Raw genomic sequence first — 18,577 nt, 5'->3', positions numbered from 1 at the left:
GTGACGATTGTGCTCTTTGTTAATTTAGATAAACTGTTCTAGAAATAAGCCTTTTTGGTAAGTTGAAAACTTCCTTATGGCGTCAAAGAAGAATGATGTCATCAAGCATAAGACTGTCTTTTAATTTTCCACAAGTGTATATTCTAAAACGCAGTAGATGTAATAGATAATTATAATATTATAAACTTATTTTTAAAAATAATTGTAGATGTGACGACAGGAAAATGGCTACTTTTAAGAGTTGTCTTGAAGATATAGATTTTTTTCGGTTTTCAAGTGGTTGCAAGACTCGCAAATGTATAACGCATGTTAAAACTTCAAAAACATTATCAATATTCATTGGCGCATGTAATATGCATGATTTTATATATTCCACTCACAAGCAATGTTTGCGAGTTAACAAAAAAAAACAAAAAAAAAACACAAAAATTAAAAACATTTTTAAATCAATCAAACATTATTTATTTTTACGAAACAATTTTGCAATAGTCTTTTCTTGACATCGTTTAATGTGAGTACCTGTTATCTCAATTTTAAAACATAAATGATCATGAAAACCTTATAACTGATACAAAATGTCATAGCAAAATTATGACAAATATTGTTCTTACAAATGTATCATACTCTGTCCTTTATTTGACTTTCTACTGCTTCTTTTTAGGACAAAACAGTTGCTTAAATCACATACTTCTCAGAAATGTAAAAAAGAAATGTGTAGCAAAAAAAGTGTTTGACCTCATGCAAATTCTTCCAAATTCAATTTTCAATAACAAAACAAAATAAAACATTAACAAAACAACAAGAATTAACTGAACACATAACTTCCGACTTTTTTTTGTGTATACGTAATTCTGTTTTCTTTTCTATTTTTTCTAGATACTGCCAACACCAATAATGTTCATCAGGTGATCAGCAATGCAGAAGATCTGTTTTCAATTACATTTAGAAATTTTACACAGATTCCTCAGTGTTCAGTGGTGTACGGGGTAAAGATTAATTTATATACTGTTTCTGTTGTATTTGTTTTATTCTATATATATTTTTATGCACCCGCAATGTAGGCAATGGGGGCATTAAGTGTTACCCTTGGCCGTCTGTTCTTCGGTCTTTCCGTCCGCCCGTCCCATTTTTGTTTCCGCACCGCTAACTCAAGTTTTTCTAATCCATTGTTTTTCGTTTCTGCATTCTTGCTTAAGTTTATCTCATCCAAATTTATGAAACTCATACACCATGCTAAGAACCATAATATGCACACAGAGTTCAAATTTGGGCTGTGAGTCATTTATGGTTCTAGAGTTATGCCCCTTTTTGACTTGGAAAATTGCAAAGCTTGAGCGGGGGCATTCGATCCTCAGGCACATTCTTCTTTTATTTCTGCAAAGAGATTGAAATGTATTAAAAAGTGTAATTGGTAATGGAATACATGTAGAATAACTTTTTTACATCTAAAAATCTGTTTATATCAAAAACCAATCTGCGCAATGGAATTACTGTCTTTCTTTAGTTGAATTACCATTAGTTATCGTTCCTGCTGTCGTCGACATTAATGAAATTGACGGCAAATGTAAAACATGATGTTTTATAATAACTTAATTAGAACGAATTAAACATACAATTTGCCTCAGTCTGGTATAAAATAGTTGAAAGATAAATGTATCTTTATTTCAAATTTGCAAATATATATTATTATATATTAAAAATACCTTCGTTTTAGCGTCACTTTCTATACGTATCATATTCAATCACAAAACAAAAACTTTCCATAGATGCGATTCAAATGAAGGAACAAAAATGAGTAAAACAAATCACACATATGTTCATAGATATCAGTCAATGCAGCAGATTCCATCGTGTTTCTGGTGGTTGTCGACACAATACATATAGACCCTACCCTGTACTTGAATCGCGAAATTTTCAAATAATAAAAATCCTTTTATATTTGGTAATCATTTTTTACTTGACTCAAGCTAACGAACAATTGTAGCGAACAATTAGCCAGCGAACAATTAGGAGGTATAACTGAAAACCACATTTTACATAAGACAATCACGTTTTTTTCAAGCTAGCGAACAATTACAATGACCTAGCGGACAATTATGAGAATATTCAAAATATTAAACAAAAACGAATAAAAAAAGTTAAAACAAAAGGGATACCATAAAGATTTTGACCAATTTATAGAGATTGTGACAGGCAACGACTGTAAAAGTAACATAGAGGAGACATTATCGTATCTAATAAGACAAACTCAAGAATGGTTTATGTTTAAAAATCTGAAGTTAAGTTTAAAAAACTGAAATTGTGAAAACGAAAAGGGGGAAGAGGGCATAATTAAGTTGATTTTGACCCATTTATAGAGATTGTGACGGTACACGACTGCATAGGTGATGCACCGGAGTTATTAGCGTTTCTATTAAGATAAACTCCAGGATGGTTTATGTTAAAAATCTAAAGTTAGGTTGAAAAAACTGTAATTAAAAACGAAAAGGTGGATACCTTAAGTTGATTGTTGACCCATTTATAGAGATTTTGACGGGAAACGACTGCCTATAGGTGATGTAGAGGAGACATTGGCGCAACGTTTAGGAAAATCTCCAGAGTGGTTTATGTTCGAAAATCTGAATTTACGGTTAAAAAACTGAAATTGTGAAATTGACAAAATGAGATTAGGGGGTAGGACAATTTTAAATAATTTTGGACCAATTTAAAGAGATTGTGACGGGCAACAACTATATAGGTGTTGTAGAGGAGACAATGGCGCATCGTTTAAGAAAATCTCCAGATTGGTTTATGTTCGAAAATCTGAAGTCACGGTTAAAAAACTGAAATTGTGAAATTGACTAAATGAGAGTAGGGGGTAGGCCAATTTAAGTTAATTTTGGACCATTTTAACGAGATTATGACGGGCAACTACTATATAGCTGTTGTAGAGAAGACATTGGCCCATCGTTTAGGAAAATCTCCAGAGTGGATTATGTCCGAAAATCTGAAGTTACGGTTAAAAACTGAAATTGTGAAATTGACAAAATGAGATTAAGGGGGTAGGCCAATTTAAGTTAATTTTGGACCAATTTCAAGAGATCGTGACGGGCAACGACTATATAGGTGTTGTAGAAGAGACAATTGCGCATCGTTTAAGAAAATCTCCAGAGTGGTTTATGTTCGAAAATCTGAAGTAACGGTAAAAAACTGAAATTTGTGAAATTGACTAAATGAGATTAGGGGGTAGGGCACTAAAAGTAAATTTTGGACCATTTTAAAGAGATTGTGACGGACAACAACTATATAGGTGTTGTAGAGGAGACAATGGCGCATCGTTTAAGAAAATCTCCAGAGTGGTAAATGTTCGAAAATCTGAAGTTACGGTCAAAAACATGAAATTGTGAAATTGACAAAATTAGAGTAGGGGGTTAGGCCAATTTAAGTTAATTTTGGACCATTTTAAAGAGATTGTGACGGGCAACTACTATATAGCTGTTGTAGAGGAGATATTGGCCCATCGTTCAGGAAAATCTCCAGAGTGGATTATGTTCGAAAATCTGAAGTTACGGTTAAAAACTGAAATGTGAAATTGACAAAATGAGATTAAGGGGGTAGGCCAATTTAAGTTAATTTTGGACCAATTTCAAGAGATCGTGACGGGCAACGACTATATAGGTGTTGTAGAGGAGACAATGGCGCATCGTTTAAGAAAATCTCCAGAGTGGTTTATGTTCGAAAATCTGAAGTAACGGTAAAAAACTGAAATTTGTGAAATTGACTAAATGAGATTAGGGGGTAGGGCACTAAAAGTAAATTTTGGACCATTTTAAAGAGATTGTGACGGGCAACAACTATATAGGTGTTGTAGAGGAGACAATGGCGCATCGTTTAAGAAAATCTCCAGAGTGGTTAATGTTCGAAAATCTGAAGTTACGGTCAAAAAAAAGAAATTGTGAAATTGACAAAATTAGATTGGGGGGGGGGGGGGGGTGGGGGGGGGGGGGGGGGGGGGGGGGTAGGGCACTAAAAGTAAATTTTTGACCATTTTAAAGAGATTGTGACGGACAACAACTATATAGGTGTTGTAGAAGAGACAATGGCGCATTGTTTAAGAATATCTCCAGAGTGGTTTATGTTCGAAAATCTGAAGTTACGATTTAAAAACTGAAATTGTGAAATTGACAAAATAAGATTAGGGGTGTAGGGCACTAAAAGAACAGTTTGGACCAATTTAAAGAGATTGTGACAGGCAACGACTATATAAGTGTTGTAGAGGAGACATTGGCGCATCGTTTAGAAAAATCTCAAGAGTGGTTTATGTTCGAAAATCTGAAAAAAATGAAATTGTGAAATTCACTAAATGAGAGTAGGGGGGTAGGCCAATTTAAGTTAATTTTGGACCAATTTTATGAGATTGTGACTAAATAGGTGTTGTAGGGGAGACATTGGCGCATCGTTTAAGAAAATCCCCAGATTGGTTTATGTTCGAAAATCTGAAGTTACGGTAAAAACTGAAATTGTGAAATTTTTTAACTGTAACTTTGCCCAGATGCAGAGTGCCGAGAGATTTGATGCAATACATTTTTTTACATTGATTGCTTTGTTGTCTTCCGACAATTCTTCTGCTCATTCTTTACATTTAAAAAAATATACTTTTTAAACGCTCTGTTTCTATTGATAAGTAAGCATTTGTACGATTTAACTTTGTATGTTCCTATACATAACAGACGGATTTTTTTTTATTCTTTTTTGTTTTTTTGCAATGAATTCTTATTTATGATGCACACCGTTTCCCGATAAAAATTTGTTTTGAAAGTAGAAATCCAATTTATAGAAAGGCAGGCTGATGTGTGAAAATACGGGGAATTGTACCACTATTAATTCAATTTCGTTAAGAAGCCCCTTCGTTTCAAAATGGTGCGCCAAAAAACGACGCGAGAAAAATAGAAAAAAGGAAATTTATTTGGAAAAGAATACGGATAGAATTAGGCGAAAAAGCCTCGTACAAGCAAACTCAGGCAGAAACTAGGTAGTTTGTTGGCAAGGAATGAAAAAAAAAAGAATAGTGCAACTTGGTTATTTGGCCGAACAACTTTCCCTGTGTTTCAAGTGTAAACAGTCTCTGAAATTTATTGGACTGTACAGAAAAAATCCGATATGGTTTCGGAAGCATTTCAATAAAATAAAGTGCTAGTTTTGTATTCGTATGAGCGCAGTCTACAAGGACAGCAACATCGGAATGAGGAGAAAGTTAACAAAGGCTTAAAAATTAATGGCACTTGGTAAGAACAAAATAAAATTAAATAATTCAGATCCCGTTACATATTTTTTCTTTCTTTTCCATTCTGAAATTTACAATCAAACGATTTATTAAAAAAACCGTGGTCCCACAATAAATGATTGATCGGTGCTTTGATGAAAGTAAATCCAGAAAAGCGCTTCGAACACAAACAAATTTTAAAGAGATATTTTCATTAACCCTTATTATTCAAACGGTAAAAACAAACTAAAAAAAAACAACGAGATCTTAAAAACATTTAGATTTTATATTCATATTAATTTACGCTTGGGTATTCGGAGATTGGTGTGTTTTTGGTGTTTTGTGTTGGACATAATGTACAAGTACAGATGACGAAAAACGCACCATTTTACAAAGTGAGGAGACAATACGACTGAAAGACGATTAACAAAGTTGCCTTTTTTGGGAGGGGCATATTGCTCACATAGGCGTCGGAAAAAACCAGAGGGCATTCGCAGTCTTATAAGGAGTTTTCATAACAAGTATACAAGTATGTATGTAAAACAAAGTGTTGGTATTTCTTTGTGTGAATAAATGGAGATGCGGGATATACATTTTAGACAGCAACTGGCCAATTAACGACAACAAAACAAAACGGACATCTACAATGTAGATAATCGTGACTAATGCAGGAAGGCACGCAGAGTGCAAACTCAGGCTTACTCCTCCTACATGTACAATTTCAAGCTGGAACTTTTATATTGCGCAGAGTGTTTTACTTATCTTGAGGGTGCATATACATATTATCAGGATTTTTTTTCACGATTGAAATAATGTTGAACTTTGTCTTTTTAAGTGAAATTTTACATACAGTTTTCAATAACGTTTACTTACATGTTTTCGGTCAATTTCTAAGCGTATCGGTCAACTTTGAAGTAATTTATCTAAAAAACAAATGTGTTTCTATACATGCATGCATTCAGTATGCAATCCTGGATATTATGTTAGTTTTTAATCTATCTTTGTATATAAGAAAATAGCCATCAATTGAAAAATCTAAAAGGACAAGTCGAAAAAAAAAGGCATTTCCCCTATATATCTTTTTAAATTTGTCGCCACAATTGACGTTTTCTTATGAAAATTACACGAAAACAAAAATGGTGACCCCCATATTTTATTTCATATTCCGATGTAACTCGAATCAAAGTACAAGTGTGCCAAAAAGTTTAGAAATCGGGAGATATGCCATTCTGTATCGTCACTATCGTGTTACCTTAATGGATACAAGTAATACAAAATATACATACAATGTATAACACAAAGACAGTGTGTGTTTCTTTGATTTCTCCCATGCGGTTCCTACCTTTTGCTACAATCTCTGTCATCAAATACCGTCAAGGTGAAAAAAAGTGTTCAAATTTAAGGTCCATTAATCATCATACAAAGAATGGTGTCAGACATTCATCTACTTTTGTTTTATATGTAAATCCTTAATAGAGCTGAAAATTCAGTTTATGTATTGAAAACTTTGTCTTTCTTTTCTTTTATTACAATTTTATTTAAAAATACAAAATAACAGAAATACATAAACCACGTACTAGACATTGTGCGATTGTTTGATTTATCAAATACAGTAATTATTAGCTAGCTCTGTCATAAAATATATGGTAAAAGAAGGAGTTGAACAATGTTAAAGGTTTATTTTTTACCTTATTTAGTATTTATTAGAAGTAAATTCGCAGTTTGGCGGTACCCAAGGCCTCGGAAACTTATAATGGGTTGATTTGTCATACTTATATCTGAACTCATCAATTTATTTAAAAAAAAGACATGTTATGTCTGTGCTGTTTGTTCTATCTATAATATTTTTAATGCACTTGTAATACTTAAATCCATCCTTTCTTTATTTTAATTTGTTAAATAGAAGCGGAAGATACCAAAATAAACCCATCAAAGATATCAGGTTTATAGTTTTTCTCAGACGCTCGTATAAAAAAGTCAAAAGGCCAAATAATGTAGGAAGTTGAAGAGCATTGCGGACCAAAAAGTAATGTTAAGTCATCTAAGATATGTAATACAACCTCTGAAATTTTTCAGCAAGCAGACCATTCAACAGAACTAAAATCAACATCTCAAGCACCAGGTCAAGCTTACAGAATATATCTTCCCGCAACAGCCATCAAATCAAAGTGCCCGAAAGCACTGCAAGTCACGTGTAATATAGGAGAAAGCAGAATAGTAAACACCTTACAACCAGCTAACGTGGATTGTCTGCCATACACATTAAAACACACTCAACAAGGTAAACCATGTATAATCTATAATATACAAAAACTGTCAAAAAAAATGAAAAAGAAATTTGAAAAACGCATAGGCGAGTCAAATTGCATACACATGTCTTTAATAGACAATCATAAGTGATCGTTATACACTGAAGTCTCCAGATTATATTAACCTGTTCATTTATCAATAAAATTGACATAAACTTTTATATTTTTTGCAATTTCAGGGGCAAAATAATGGCCTTTATCATATCCCCTTTTTTATACAGTATTATTATTTCAATTTTCACATTTTTGGGAATAAACTGTTACATTATCGTACTTGGCTAACGTTTGTAGTATTTTTCTCTAAATGGAAATGATAACATGCTCCTTTTCTTTGAAAAAAAAAATTAACAACATTGCTTAAACGTATCTATGACATTTAAAAATATTTTTGTTTGAAGATATTTCTTTTTGTCAATTTTATGTCAAAACACTTAAAAATGTATAATACTCAATCTAATTGAAATACAGATCCTATGTACACACTTCGCTTACAAGGATCCGACAACGCTCCGTTCTACGTTCTGATAAAAAGACAATTCGTTTGTCTTACATTTTGGCATTAGGGCTTCAAACGTCTTATATTTTGTGCAAAACAGCCTCATTTTGAGATCTTAGATATGAGCAACAGCTTAATCCCAATAGATATTTGTTATAAAATGCATTTTACAAAGATATAAATGTCTGTAAAATATTTTTTTCAGGGTAAAGATGTTACTCACATATTTGTTAACCCAAAAATATGTGCTTTATGGTAATTTTAGGTTAAATACTCAAGGATTCGACAACGCTCTGGTCTACGTTCTGATAAAAAGACCATTCGGCATCCCCAAGTTTTGTCCTCAAATTATAAACATTTTCATAAGTTTGAAGGCTGAAATTTCATTGGCTGATGTAAAGATTATCAGAAAAGAAAGTAGAACAGTGTGCTGTCAGATCCTTGAATAAGCAAAGCTTGGATACAGGATCTGCATTTTAATCAGATTGTAGTATAATTTAATAATTGTTTACTGGCGCAAATACAAAATTTCAATCCTGGTATTTACGATGATTTTATTATACACGTTGTACAATAATATAATGAATTATTCTTATTTTTAGGTCTTCAGGAACAAGAAAAAGACCAGACTGTTGGACTCATTGGACTTGCAATATTTGTAATAGTATCAATAGTTTTTGTTGGCGGTTTTATTCTTGGCATCGTCATCAAGGAATGTAATCTGTGTATTAGATGATTTAGATAATCAGAAAGTTAATGATCATTCTAGGCAGCTTTTTTAAATTGACATTGTGTCTACAGTGAGACAAATACTATTACAATAGAACATTCATTGATATACTAGTAATGTAATCGAACCTGAATAATTTGCAAATCATAGTACATGTAATAAGAACTATAACAGAATCATTTACTTACAAAGGACACCTAACTTTCTGATCAAACTTTTTAACTACTTAAAAAGTACTGATGCAATAAATAGCTTATCAATTCGTGCAAAAATTGAAACATCTAAACTCCGTCCATATGTAAACGTAGCCATGACACATTATCATTATCATGTTTAGCTCATCACTTGGCGTCAGTCGTCATCGTCCTACGCCTGTTTGTCCGTCGTTGTAAACTTTTTTTTATATTCACCTCCGAAACAACTGGGCTAAATGTTACCAAACTTGATTTTAATTTTCATTACGCAATCTTGTTTAAAGCTGTCTCCGGTTACTTGATCTATTAACAACAATGTCACTACTGTTTCTAAAAAAAAGAACACGGGGGTTAAATGCAGGTTTGGCATATATCTGCAGTAAGAGAAAAATTGACTGGGTTAAACATGATCATTGCCCCTGAAATGTTTATTTTTAGGACAACTGACATGAAGAAAATGATCAGCAGGTCAAGGTCTATATCCAGGAGAATTCAGAATAGTTTGAAAACCCATTTTGAAGCAACTACAACAGAAAGATCTACAAATACATGAACATTGCCGAAATTGTCAACTTAACACTTATAGGAGTTATTGGCGTTGAATGATAATTTTTAATTTTTTGTGATTTTTTTGCGGAAACTATGGTAGAAAGAGGGAATACTTAATAAAAATAAGATCAAATTACGTCTGCATGACCAAAATTGTCAGTTGACTCTTTATAGGATTTTTTGTCCTTAACAGACGATTTTTACCAAAAAAGTGCAGCAAAACAAGATCTACGAAATCGTCAATTGATCCCTTGTAGGAGTTATTGCCCTTTTAAGGAGATTGTTACCTTTTTTCAATTTTGCAGAAACTATCATAGATAGAACGACAGTGTTATCGAGAAAATGTTTAGCAGAGAATCTACAAATATGTCAACAATCACTGAAATTATCAATTGACTCCTTATGGGAGCTACTGCCCTTACAAATCAATTTTTACCAGTTTTTGTTTTTGCAGAAACTATAAATATAGATAGACAGAGCTAGTGTAACTGTTCAACAAAATAAGATCTACAATAAGTCAATATTGCCGAAGTTATGCCTTTTGTTTGTTATCTCGAAAACCTTAACACATATATTAAAACTGTGAACAGCAAAACTGATCAACGATACCAAGATCTACAAATATGCAAAAATTGCGTTGGAACATTGTAACTCCTTATAGAGGTTTTGGCATTAACTGAAGATTTTTTTTTCTTATTTCTAGTTTTTATCTTTTACCTCGAATACTATTAAAGATAAGTTGAAACTAGAAACAGTCAAACTTTGCAGATGAGCGAATCAGGCTCTTAGAATTTTCTCGTTATTATTACATAAATTGTTTTTTTTTATTTCTTTTCTGGTATCAGATGTAATATAAAGGAAATAGAAAATAAAAAAATAGAAATAAATCAACGAATGTCACAGGTAATGTTTCAAATGGAAAGCTAAAATCATTAACGAAAAAGGAGAATACTGAAAATAGTCAGCAAGTCAGGAAAAATTCATGATGATCTACAAATACAATGTATAAAGATTTAATAAAATTGTGTCAGCTTAACTCGTACCTGCGACAATAAAAATAAGTTTGGTTCTATGATTTTATTAAATTTCATGTTTTAAGAGTTTTCAAATAAAATATAAGGTAGAGGTATGATTTCTTGTTAGATTTGGTCATTAACGCAACAAGATTTCATTCAAGTGCAAACTTAAAATCACTACCATTTTTAGCTCACCTGGCCCTTTTGGGCCAGGTGAGCTTTTCTCATCATTTGGCGTCCGTCGTCCGTCGTCGTCCGTTAACTTTTACAAAAATCTTCTCCTCTGAAACTACATTTTGTTGTACTAAGCCAAATAAAACCAAACTCTGGCCTGAAATTTTCAGACGCATAAGACAACTCGTTTTGGGTTGCTGCCCCTGAATCGGTAATTTTAAGGAAATTTTTCAGTTTTTGGTTATTATCTTGAATATTAATATAGATAGAGATACATTTGTAAACTGTAAACAGCAATAATATTCAGCAAAGTAAGATCTACAAATAAGTCAACATGACCCAAATGGTCAATTGACCCATTAAGGATTAAAATTATTGCCCTTTATAGTCAATTTTTAACAATTTTTTGTAAATTTACAAAAATTTTCTCCTCTGAAATTACTGAGATAAATTTAAGCAAACTTGACCACAATCGTCATTAGGGTATCTAGCATAAAAATGTGTCCGATGACCCAGCCTACCTACCAACATGGCCGACATGGCTAAAAATAGAACATAGGGGCAAAATGTATGTTTTGCCTATTGTTTTTTGAACCGTTATAAATAGAGAAAATCTGAAAGGAGCAAAAATGTTCAAAATAATGAGCTCTACCAATTGTCCATATACGTCAAAACTGTTAGACAAATTCTAATAGGAGTTATTGCCCATAAATGACAAATTTCACATTTTTTTTTCACTTTTGCCTTCTATCATAAAAACTGATATCTAGAGAGAAACATTTTTTCCGTTACTAGTATGCCATATATGATTTAAATTATAATAGATAAATAGACACTTTATATCACAAAAATGATCAGCAAAGCAAGATCTATTAAAAAGTCAAATTTTAACGATATAGTTAGTAGACTGTCACTCTTCTAAGGAGTGATTGCCCTTAAATTAGGATTTATTTTACCCTCTACTGTGATTTGAGCAAAAACTAAAGAAGATAGAGAGACACTTAACAGACTAAAAGATCAGTAATACAAGATCAACAAAATAGAGATTTTTGTCATGAATTCTATTCTCGTCTACAATGTTGGAGAGTGTCCTTTGTTGAATATGCACATAGACCAAGGTGAGCGACACAGGCTCTTTAGAGCCTCTAGTTTTCCAATTTAATAAACAGACTTTAAAAGGTCTACTGTCTCCGATAGGATTGTTTCTTTATTGTATCAAATAGTAATTTTGATAACACTTTAAATTTACGTTATTTTGAAAGACTATACAAATTTAAAACATGTGGTATGATTGCCAATGAGACGACTATCCAAATGAGCAAAATCCATACCGTAAAGTCAGATTTACCATACCGTAAAGTCAGATTTACCATACAGTAAAGTCAGGTTTACCATACCGTAAAGTCAGGTTTACCATACCGTAAAGTCATATTAACCATACCGTAAAGTCAGATTTACCATACCGTAAAGTCAGATATACCATACAGTAAAGTCAGATTTACCATACCGTAAAGTCAGATTTACCATACCGTAAAGTCAGATATACCATACCGAAAAGTCAGATTTACCATACTGTAAAGTCAGATATACCATATCGAAACGTCAGATTTACCATACCGTAAAGTCAGATATACCATATCGAACAGTCAGATTTACCATACCGTAAAGTCAGATATACCATATCGAACAGTCAGATTTACCATACCGTATAGTCAGATATACCATATCGAAAAGTCAGATTTACCATACCGTAAAGTCAGATTTACCATACCGTATAGTCAGCTAAGCCCCTGTTATCTTCTGTTATCTTCGTTCTGTTTCTTTTAAATGGAAGGAAAAGATTCCAAGACGGGAATCAAATATCATGCGTCGAAGAAAAACGGACAACACCATGATCAAAAGAAAAAGGACAAAAAGACCGACAACAGTCCACAAAACACTTCCAGGAACTAAAATCTTGAGGACCTGATCAACACGTGGACCTGATCAACACGAACCCTACCAAAAACTGATGCTGAACTCAGGTGCTCTAAACGGTTCAGAGGTAAAATTTAAATTCTTCCCGCAACACTAATGACATTTGTTGTGTTGCCTTTAGCATTCATTTTATTAGTCAATCGGGATATTAATCATCCGGTCACATTATCTCTTTAATTGATGATGAAAACTACGTCTTTTAATTTTTCTAGTTGATTGCACAAATCGACGTCGTAAAAAATAAGAAATTATAAAGGTGATATTTAAATCAAACTTAATTCGAAATTGCTGTCATTATCAACTAATGACCCAATGAAGAAACGAAGCGGAAGATTCCATTTAACATTCATAAGTCGAAGAGAAACTGATATCGCTATGTAAAAAAACGAAAAATGACGAAAAGACATATATGTCTACAAAATGGTATATAGAAAACCTAAAAACGGAGGTACACGAATTAAGAAAAAAAAAACTTAAATGTGTTCTTAGGTGCTTCGGAATATTAAGTAGATTCTGCTCCACTAATGGCATCCGTCATGCTAAAAAGAATACCTTGTCCTTGCATATTACGGTTACTAAAACAATACATAGGTGGTCGCTAGATGTGTAGTTATAGCAACACGCTGGCTGCCCCTAGCGTAAACCTGTCCACAATAAGTGAATTTAATTGTTTTAAGGGAAAGGGGAAAATAGTAAAAGACTGATTTTACAATTTTGGTGGACTGTGTTTATTTTATTTATTTAGAACGTTTAGTATCTTAACTGCATTCTCATATATATTATATACTTAATGTTTCCTTTTTTGTAAACAAATCACTTCTTGAGGGAACATTGACAGAAAATACTAAAAAAGTGTTTTCTCTAAGTTCTGAAGCTGAAATATAACCCGAATAATACAGTCGTTATATTCCACTGATCTACGATGGCTTGCGAGTGGGAGAGTAGTGTCAAAAGGCCGATTCTGCGACACTTTCAATTTTCAAGGGCAAAACCTGCATAGGACCCCAACCCCGAGGCTAAGATGCAATCCGACAGCGTCCCTTCTTAGCGTATAATAAATCATGACTTTTGTGCACAATGGTTTCGTCGACACAGATGACTTCATCAGCGAAGACACCTTTCAGGAAAAGGTGCAGGACCAGAATCAGGAAGCCATCAAATGGAAGGACTTACCCACCGGGGTGATTTATAAGATCTTGGAGGTGGTGGAAGTCGAAGGTAAGTTTGGCAAAAGCAGAATACTCACCCTGAAGGACCGTCAAGGAGGAACCAGTAGAGTATGGGCTTGCCCCACGCTCAATAAGGAGAAAGATCCCTTGCAAGGAGCCTTCGTACGAAGCACTGGGTTCAAGCTCAGCAAAAAGTCCAAGCAGGAGTATCTCTCATACGATCTGGTGAGGAAGTAAAAAAAAAAAATAACCGAGGGCTAGGGGTAAGGACGCAAAATTTCCCAATCCAAAGCGGATTGGGAAATTTTTTTTTTTTTGGTCACTTAGCACTTTGATCTGGAGGGTTCGGGAATAAGCGGGGAGCGAGGCGCGATTGGAAGAACCCTCCCTACGGCGCATGCGCATTTAATTCTTCACTTATTGGGGTAGAAGGTTGACGAAGCTTATCCTTTTCATCGTAGTAATTCTTCAGGCAGACTGCAGGAGCACCGTCTTCACCTGCCACCTGGGACTTGTAGGTTTTGGCTAATCGGTGTCTCGATGCTTCTTTTTCTTCTTGGCGACTCGGCGTGAGATCAAGGATAGGATTATTATCCCCGTGGCACATATACAGGTGAGGGAACCTAGGGGAATGGATGCCACAGCACCCACACCGGTCAGAGCAGACCCCATGGTACCACTGGTCAGCAATAGATTGCCTACGCAGCACCAACCCATGGCAATGGAGATGACCTTATCCAATCGGTTGTAGATCTTCAACGCATGCTCATATTTCCGGATTTCTGCGGTGAGCTCCTCTTCCATGCATGCGATATGACTGGCATCTACTTGATTCATTTATTTATAGGAGCATACCGAGGAGGGGAATATTTTTGAAGGGGCTGTTAGGACCTAAAATCAAACCGGCTCCGTCGTGGAATTGCTGACCACGCTTCAAGTAGAGTCCATCACCATAGTTGATCCGGGCGTTTGAGGGTTTGAGGTAGAGACCGCCGCCAATAGGTTTCACGGTACAAACACACCCACCACGTTTAAGGTACAATCCAGACCCTAAGGCCTTGTTGACGGCTACACCCCCTAGATCACTCAAGGCTCCAACACCCAAGGCGGGTAGAATGGTTTTTGCTAACATGGGGAGTGCCCTCATTGCAAGCCCTGCCAGCATGGGTAGGAAGCCACCCACCTTCTGCATGTTTTCCTTCAATTGGGTCGCACTCAACTCTAGGACCATGCCACCAGTACCCTTCTGTAGGAGCTTGACGATCTTTTGAACCTGGTGGGTGGTGAGCCACATCTTGTGTTCGCCTTGCAGGTTTGCGTGGGACAAACGAATGGAAGACCGGACAACCTTTCTTGCCAGCCCGTTGTAGTTTATCAGCTTGACCTTTTGTCAAACTCAAACCATGCTCGTGATAAGTCATTTATTTATACCTCACGAAGATGAAAGCGGATGATGAGATGTTCACCCCTGAAATCGATGGACCTACCGTTTTGATCGGTGAGATACGTTTGCATGCGATTAATGGTTCGCAAGGTCACCAGCAAGTATTCTAGATTCTTGGGGGTTTGAATGATCTTCATACCAGGATCGACTGCGGGAAAGACGCTGTAGATGGTGGGCTGCTGGGTACCGTTCACATAACTCCCATGGATGATATCACTATTCACCAGAATGCTGTTAATGCTGATGATATTCACAATGTGTTCACCCTCAGTGTAACCATTTGTAACCCTATCAAAAGTGTAGAGTCGTCGCCCAAACCCCAACACGGTGCTAAGGCTGTTTTCAACATCAAAGTCCACTTGAAAGCGTCTGGCTAGGGTCAGGGTTGCTCTCAGCGTCGACCGGTTGGCATCGATGATGATCTTAGTTTTGTGCTGGTTGAGACGAATCTGTCGCTGGACCTCATTGTTAATTTCATCTATACCGTACGAGCCAGTGCTCAACACAATGGGAAACTAGGTAACACCTTCGTCTTGAGAATAGCGGAAGGAATTATTACCTGCGTGAATGTTAAGGATGGAGTAGTAGGTTTCCAGGTTTACCAATGCCATCTCGTAGGCCTTGGATTCCTTGAGTTGCAGTGGGGGGTTGAACCGGGTAAGGATTTGGCTATCGTTTCCAGAGACGATGAAGGAAAACCCATGCTTGGGCTCGGTATTGGTGGCGATTTTCCGCAAAAGTGAAGCGTCCATTTATCTAACCCTCCTCAGAAGACGACGCTCATCTTCTGACCATTGGATTCGAATTGGAGGATTCGATCGGAGATGACCAGGGCGAAGGCTTGGGTATTGGCAGGGACGTTGCACTCGAAGTCGGCTCGGATCTAGATATCCACCGTCGACTCTTTCAACCGCTCGGACTGATGGCTCACGTCGATGACGAATAGGGGATAGAGATCGATGAAGTCGAAGGGATTGATGCCGCCATTGCTCAGCAGACTTTCCATGCTATAGAATTTCTTGCGGAATTCGGCAGCCTCCGTATAGACCCTGGCGACCCTGCATTGGGTGAAGCCGGCATTGAAGTCCACGGCGGGATAGCGCTATGCATTGAGGGTCACGTGGATATTTCGCAATCGGCAGTGGTCGAAGACAGCGGCATTATGCACCTGGTCATTGTCCCTTTCGGTCTGAAAGGCGACGATGATCCATCGCGGTTTTACTCGCCCGCTTTTAGCGGCTAGACACCAGTGAAATTGTGAGGTCTGGGGCACGGCGATGGAGTCGCACTGTCTCATACGAAATCCGCAATCGATCTTGGTCTTGCTCTGGATGGTCTTATAGAGCCGCAGTTTCTTTTCGTCGGAGGGAATGACGTGGGGGACAAACCAGGAGACCTTGCCCAAGTGCACTCTGGCCACGTCGTTGACGGCGGCGGCTCGGAGGATGGCATTTGCATCCGAATCGCGCACCAGGGAGAGCTCGTGCTTGAATACGAACACGATCTTATCGTAGTCCTCGGCAAAGCCAAAGACGTGCTTGAGCGGGATGGAGAAGGAAAAGGATCCCTTATTGGCTGGCTTGGTGATGATATACATATGGCGTGCTGCGAATCCAACGTTATCTGCCTCAGCATCGGTCGTGGAGTCTTTGAACCATAGCTGGTTGAGGCCTTGCGATTTGGAAAAGTCGTCGGGGTACGTCAGCATTCCTAGCATGGTGGAGGCGATGCCGGGGTCGTTGAGGTGCTCGATCTGCTGGCCGGAGAGTCGGTAGCTGATGCTACGAAAGAGATACATGGCACCGTTATTATGGACGAGCGATACCAGATCGCCGTCGGCATACGCGGTGCCATCATTCTTCTGAAGTCGGCCTTTAATCAAGAGATAGCTTTCGGCGGGGTGAAGGAAGAGATCCTGGGTCTCGATATTGATGCGTATCTCTGCGCCGGCATTATTCAGCTGCGCCCCGGCTTGAGGTTCGTATTCGTGAATTGATACTCCTGGAGACTTTCATCGAAAGTCAGTCCTTCGTTGAAAGTGAGCATATCGGCCATCATATATTTTATCTATAGCGCTAGACGAAGTTGTGGATGGTGGCGATGCCACTGCCCGAGATAAGATTATTGAGACGGGCCTGCTGCTGCGAAGTCCTCTTGGACTTGGTGGGTGGTGCTGGATGAGTCTTCTTGCGGGTCACTTGACGGACGACGTGGTCCACCGCCTTGCTCGCACCTTTCTCCACACCTTTCAGGGTTGCATTGGCGGCGGCGCTCACGGCCTTGCTACCCAACGTCTTGGCGGTGGAGGAGGTAAGCACCCGTCCGGCAAGACTTGCAATGGTATCGAAAAGGCCTCGTCCGCCGACGACATACCTCCGGCGATAACCGTGATTCACTACTTAAGGCATCGAAAATTTATTTAGAGGAGCTTTCGATGCAGCTTCTCGTACTGATCCCTGCTGATATGATCGGAGGATGGCCACAATTTCGTTGCCGACCCCATTATTTCCATCCTGGTAGGCGGCAGCGCGAAGATCGAGACTGTCCAGCAATTGGTCGAAGCACGTGGGGAAGGAGACGGTCGGTATCCCACTCCCATACTTATCTTGCTTACAGAGGTACGAGACGATTTCCTTCCATTTTCGGCTTTTTCTGGCCTTGGGGGTCTGTGAGAGTGCAGAGTTGCCTTGGTACATGGCATTGGATGCTTGTAGGATATCGCCATAGGTATTCAGGTCCTCCACCTCGAAATCTTCGGGATGCTTCATGACCATGAGCTCCCATAGACCGGGGGTACCCTCATAGCGCTCGCCATCGACGAAGATATCGTCTCCATCGAAGGTGACTGGCAGACTCCCAATCATGATGGTACCGTCTTCCACTCGCAATCCGAAGGTATGATCGGCCTGGGGAGTCATACTGAGCTGAAGATAGTGGGTTGCTCGCGGACCAAGGTTGATTCTCATTGCTTGCTCGATGGGTAGTGGGTCGTCGTCGCCCTCGGCGGCAGGGGTAGGAGAGGGAAGGGCAGGCACCGGGGCGGGTAGAGCGAGTGGGATATCTTCTATCTTTTTGGTGATCTGGTAGGCGGTCTCCTTTTGCGTCTCGACCACGGGCTTGAATATCTTGGAGAATTCGCGGCTGAGTCCGATTTTATCTAGGTAATGCTGTAATTCATCGGTGCTATATCGAATTTCAGGCTGTAAGTAGTTTACCATCTCGTCAGGCGGTGGCAATCCATAGGAGTCAAAGTAATACTTTACCGGACCACGTTTAT

The 18,577-nt window shown here is 37.5% G+C and overlaps 1 protein-coding gene and 1 long non-coding RNA gene across 15 annotated transcripts in view; one reads left to right on the top strand and one right to left on the bottom strand.

Annotated features, from left to right (window-relative positions):
• LOC127717995 (uncharacterized) overlaps positions 1-18,577 on the top strand; it is a 93,559-nt gene that overhangs the window by 18,385 nt on the left and 56,597 nt on the right. For 2 of the 13 annotated variants that reach the window (XM_052223874.1, XM_052223878.1), the window contains exons 4-5: positions 877-986; positions 7,319-7,523. The exons of 7 other annotated variants lie outside the window; for them this stretch is intronic. In XM_052223874.1, the coding sequence (XP_052079834.1) occupies positions 877-986; positions 7,319-7,523 (315 nt within the window). Of the gene's footprint in view, positions 1-876; positions 987-7,318; positions 7,524-8,649; positions 11,905-18,577 lie in introns of those variants that run through there. 4 more of the 13 variants (XM_052223875.1, XM_052223873.1, XR_007989509.1 and 1 more) reach the window with 3 other exon arrangements.
• The window catches only part of LOC127717999 (uncharacterized), a 99,422-nt gene that overhangs the window by 37,680 nt on the left and 43,165 nt on the right, over positions 1-18,577 (bottom strand). The window lies entirely within an intron of this gene.

This window comes from Mytilus californianus, unplaced genomic scaffold, assembly GCF_021869535.1.
Source record: "Mytilus californianus isolate M0D057914Y unplaced genomic scaffold, xbMytCali1.0.p SCAF_10, whole genome shotgun sequence".
NCBI classification, from domain to species: Eukaryota; Metazoa; Mollusca; class Bivalvia; order Mytilida; family Mytilidae; genus Mytilus; species Mytilus californianus.
This window is presented reverse-complemented; position numbering and strand designations above follow the sequence as displayed.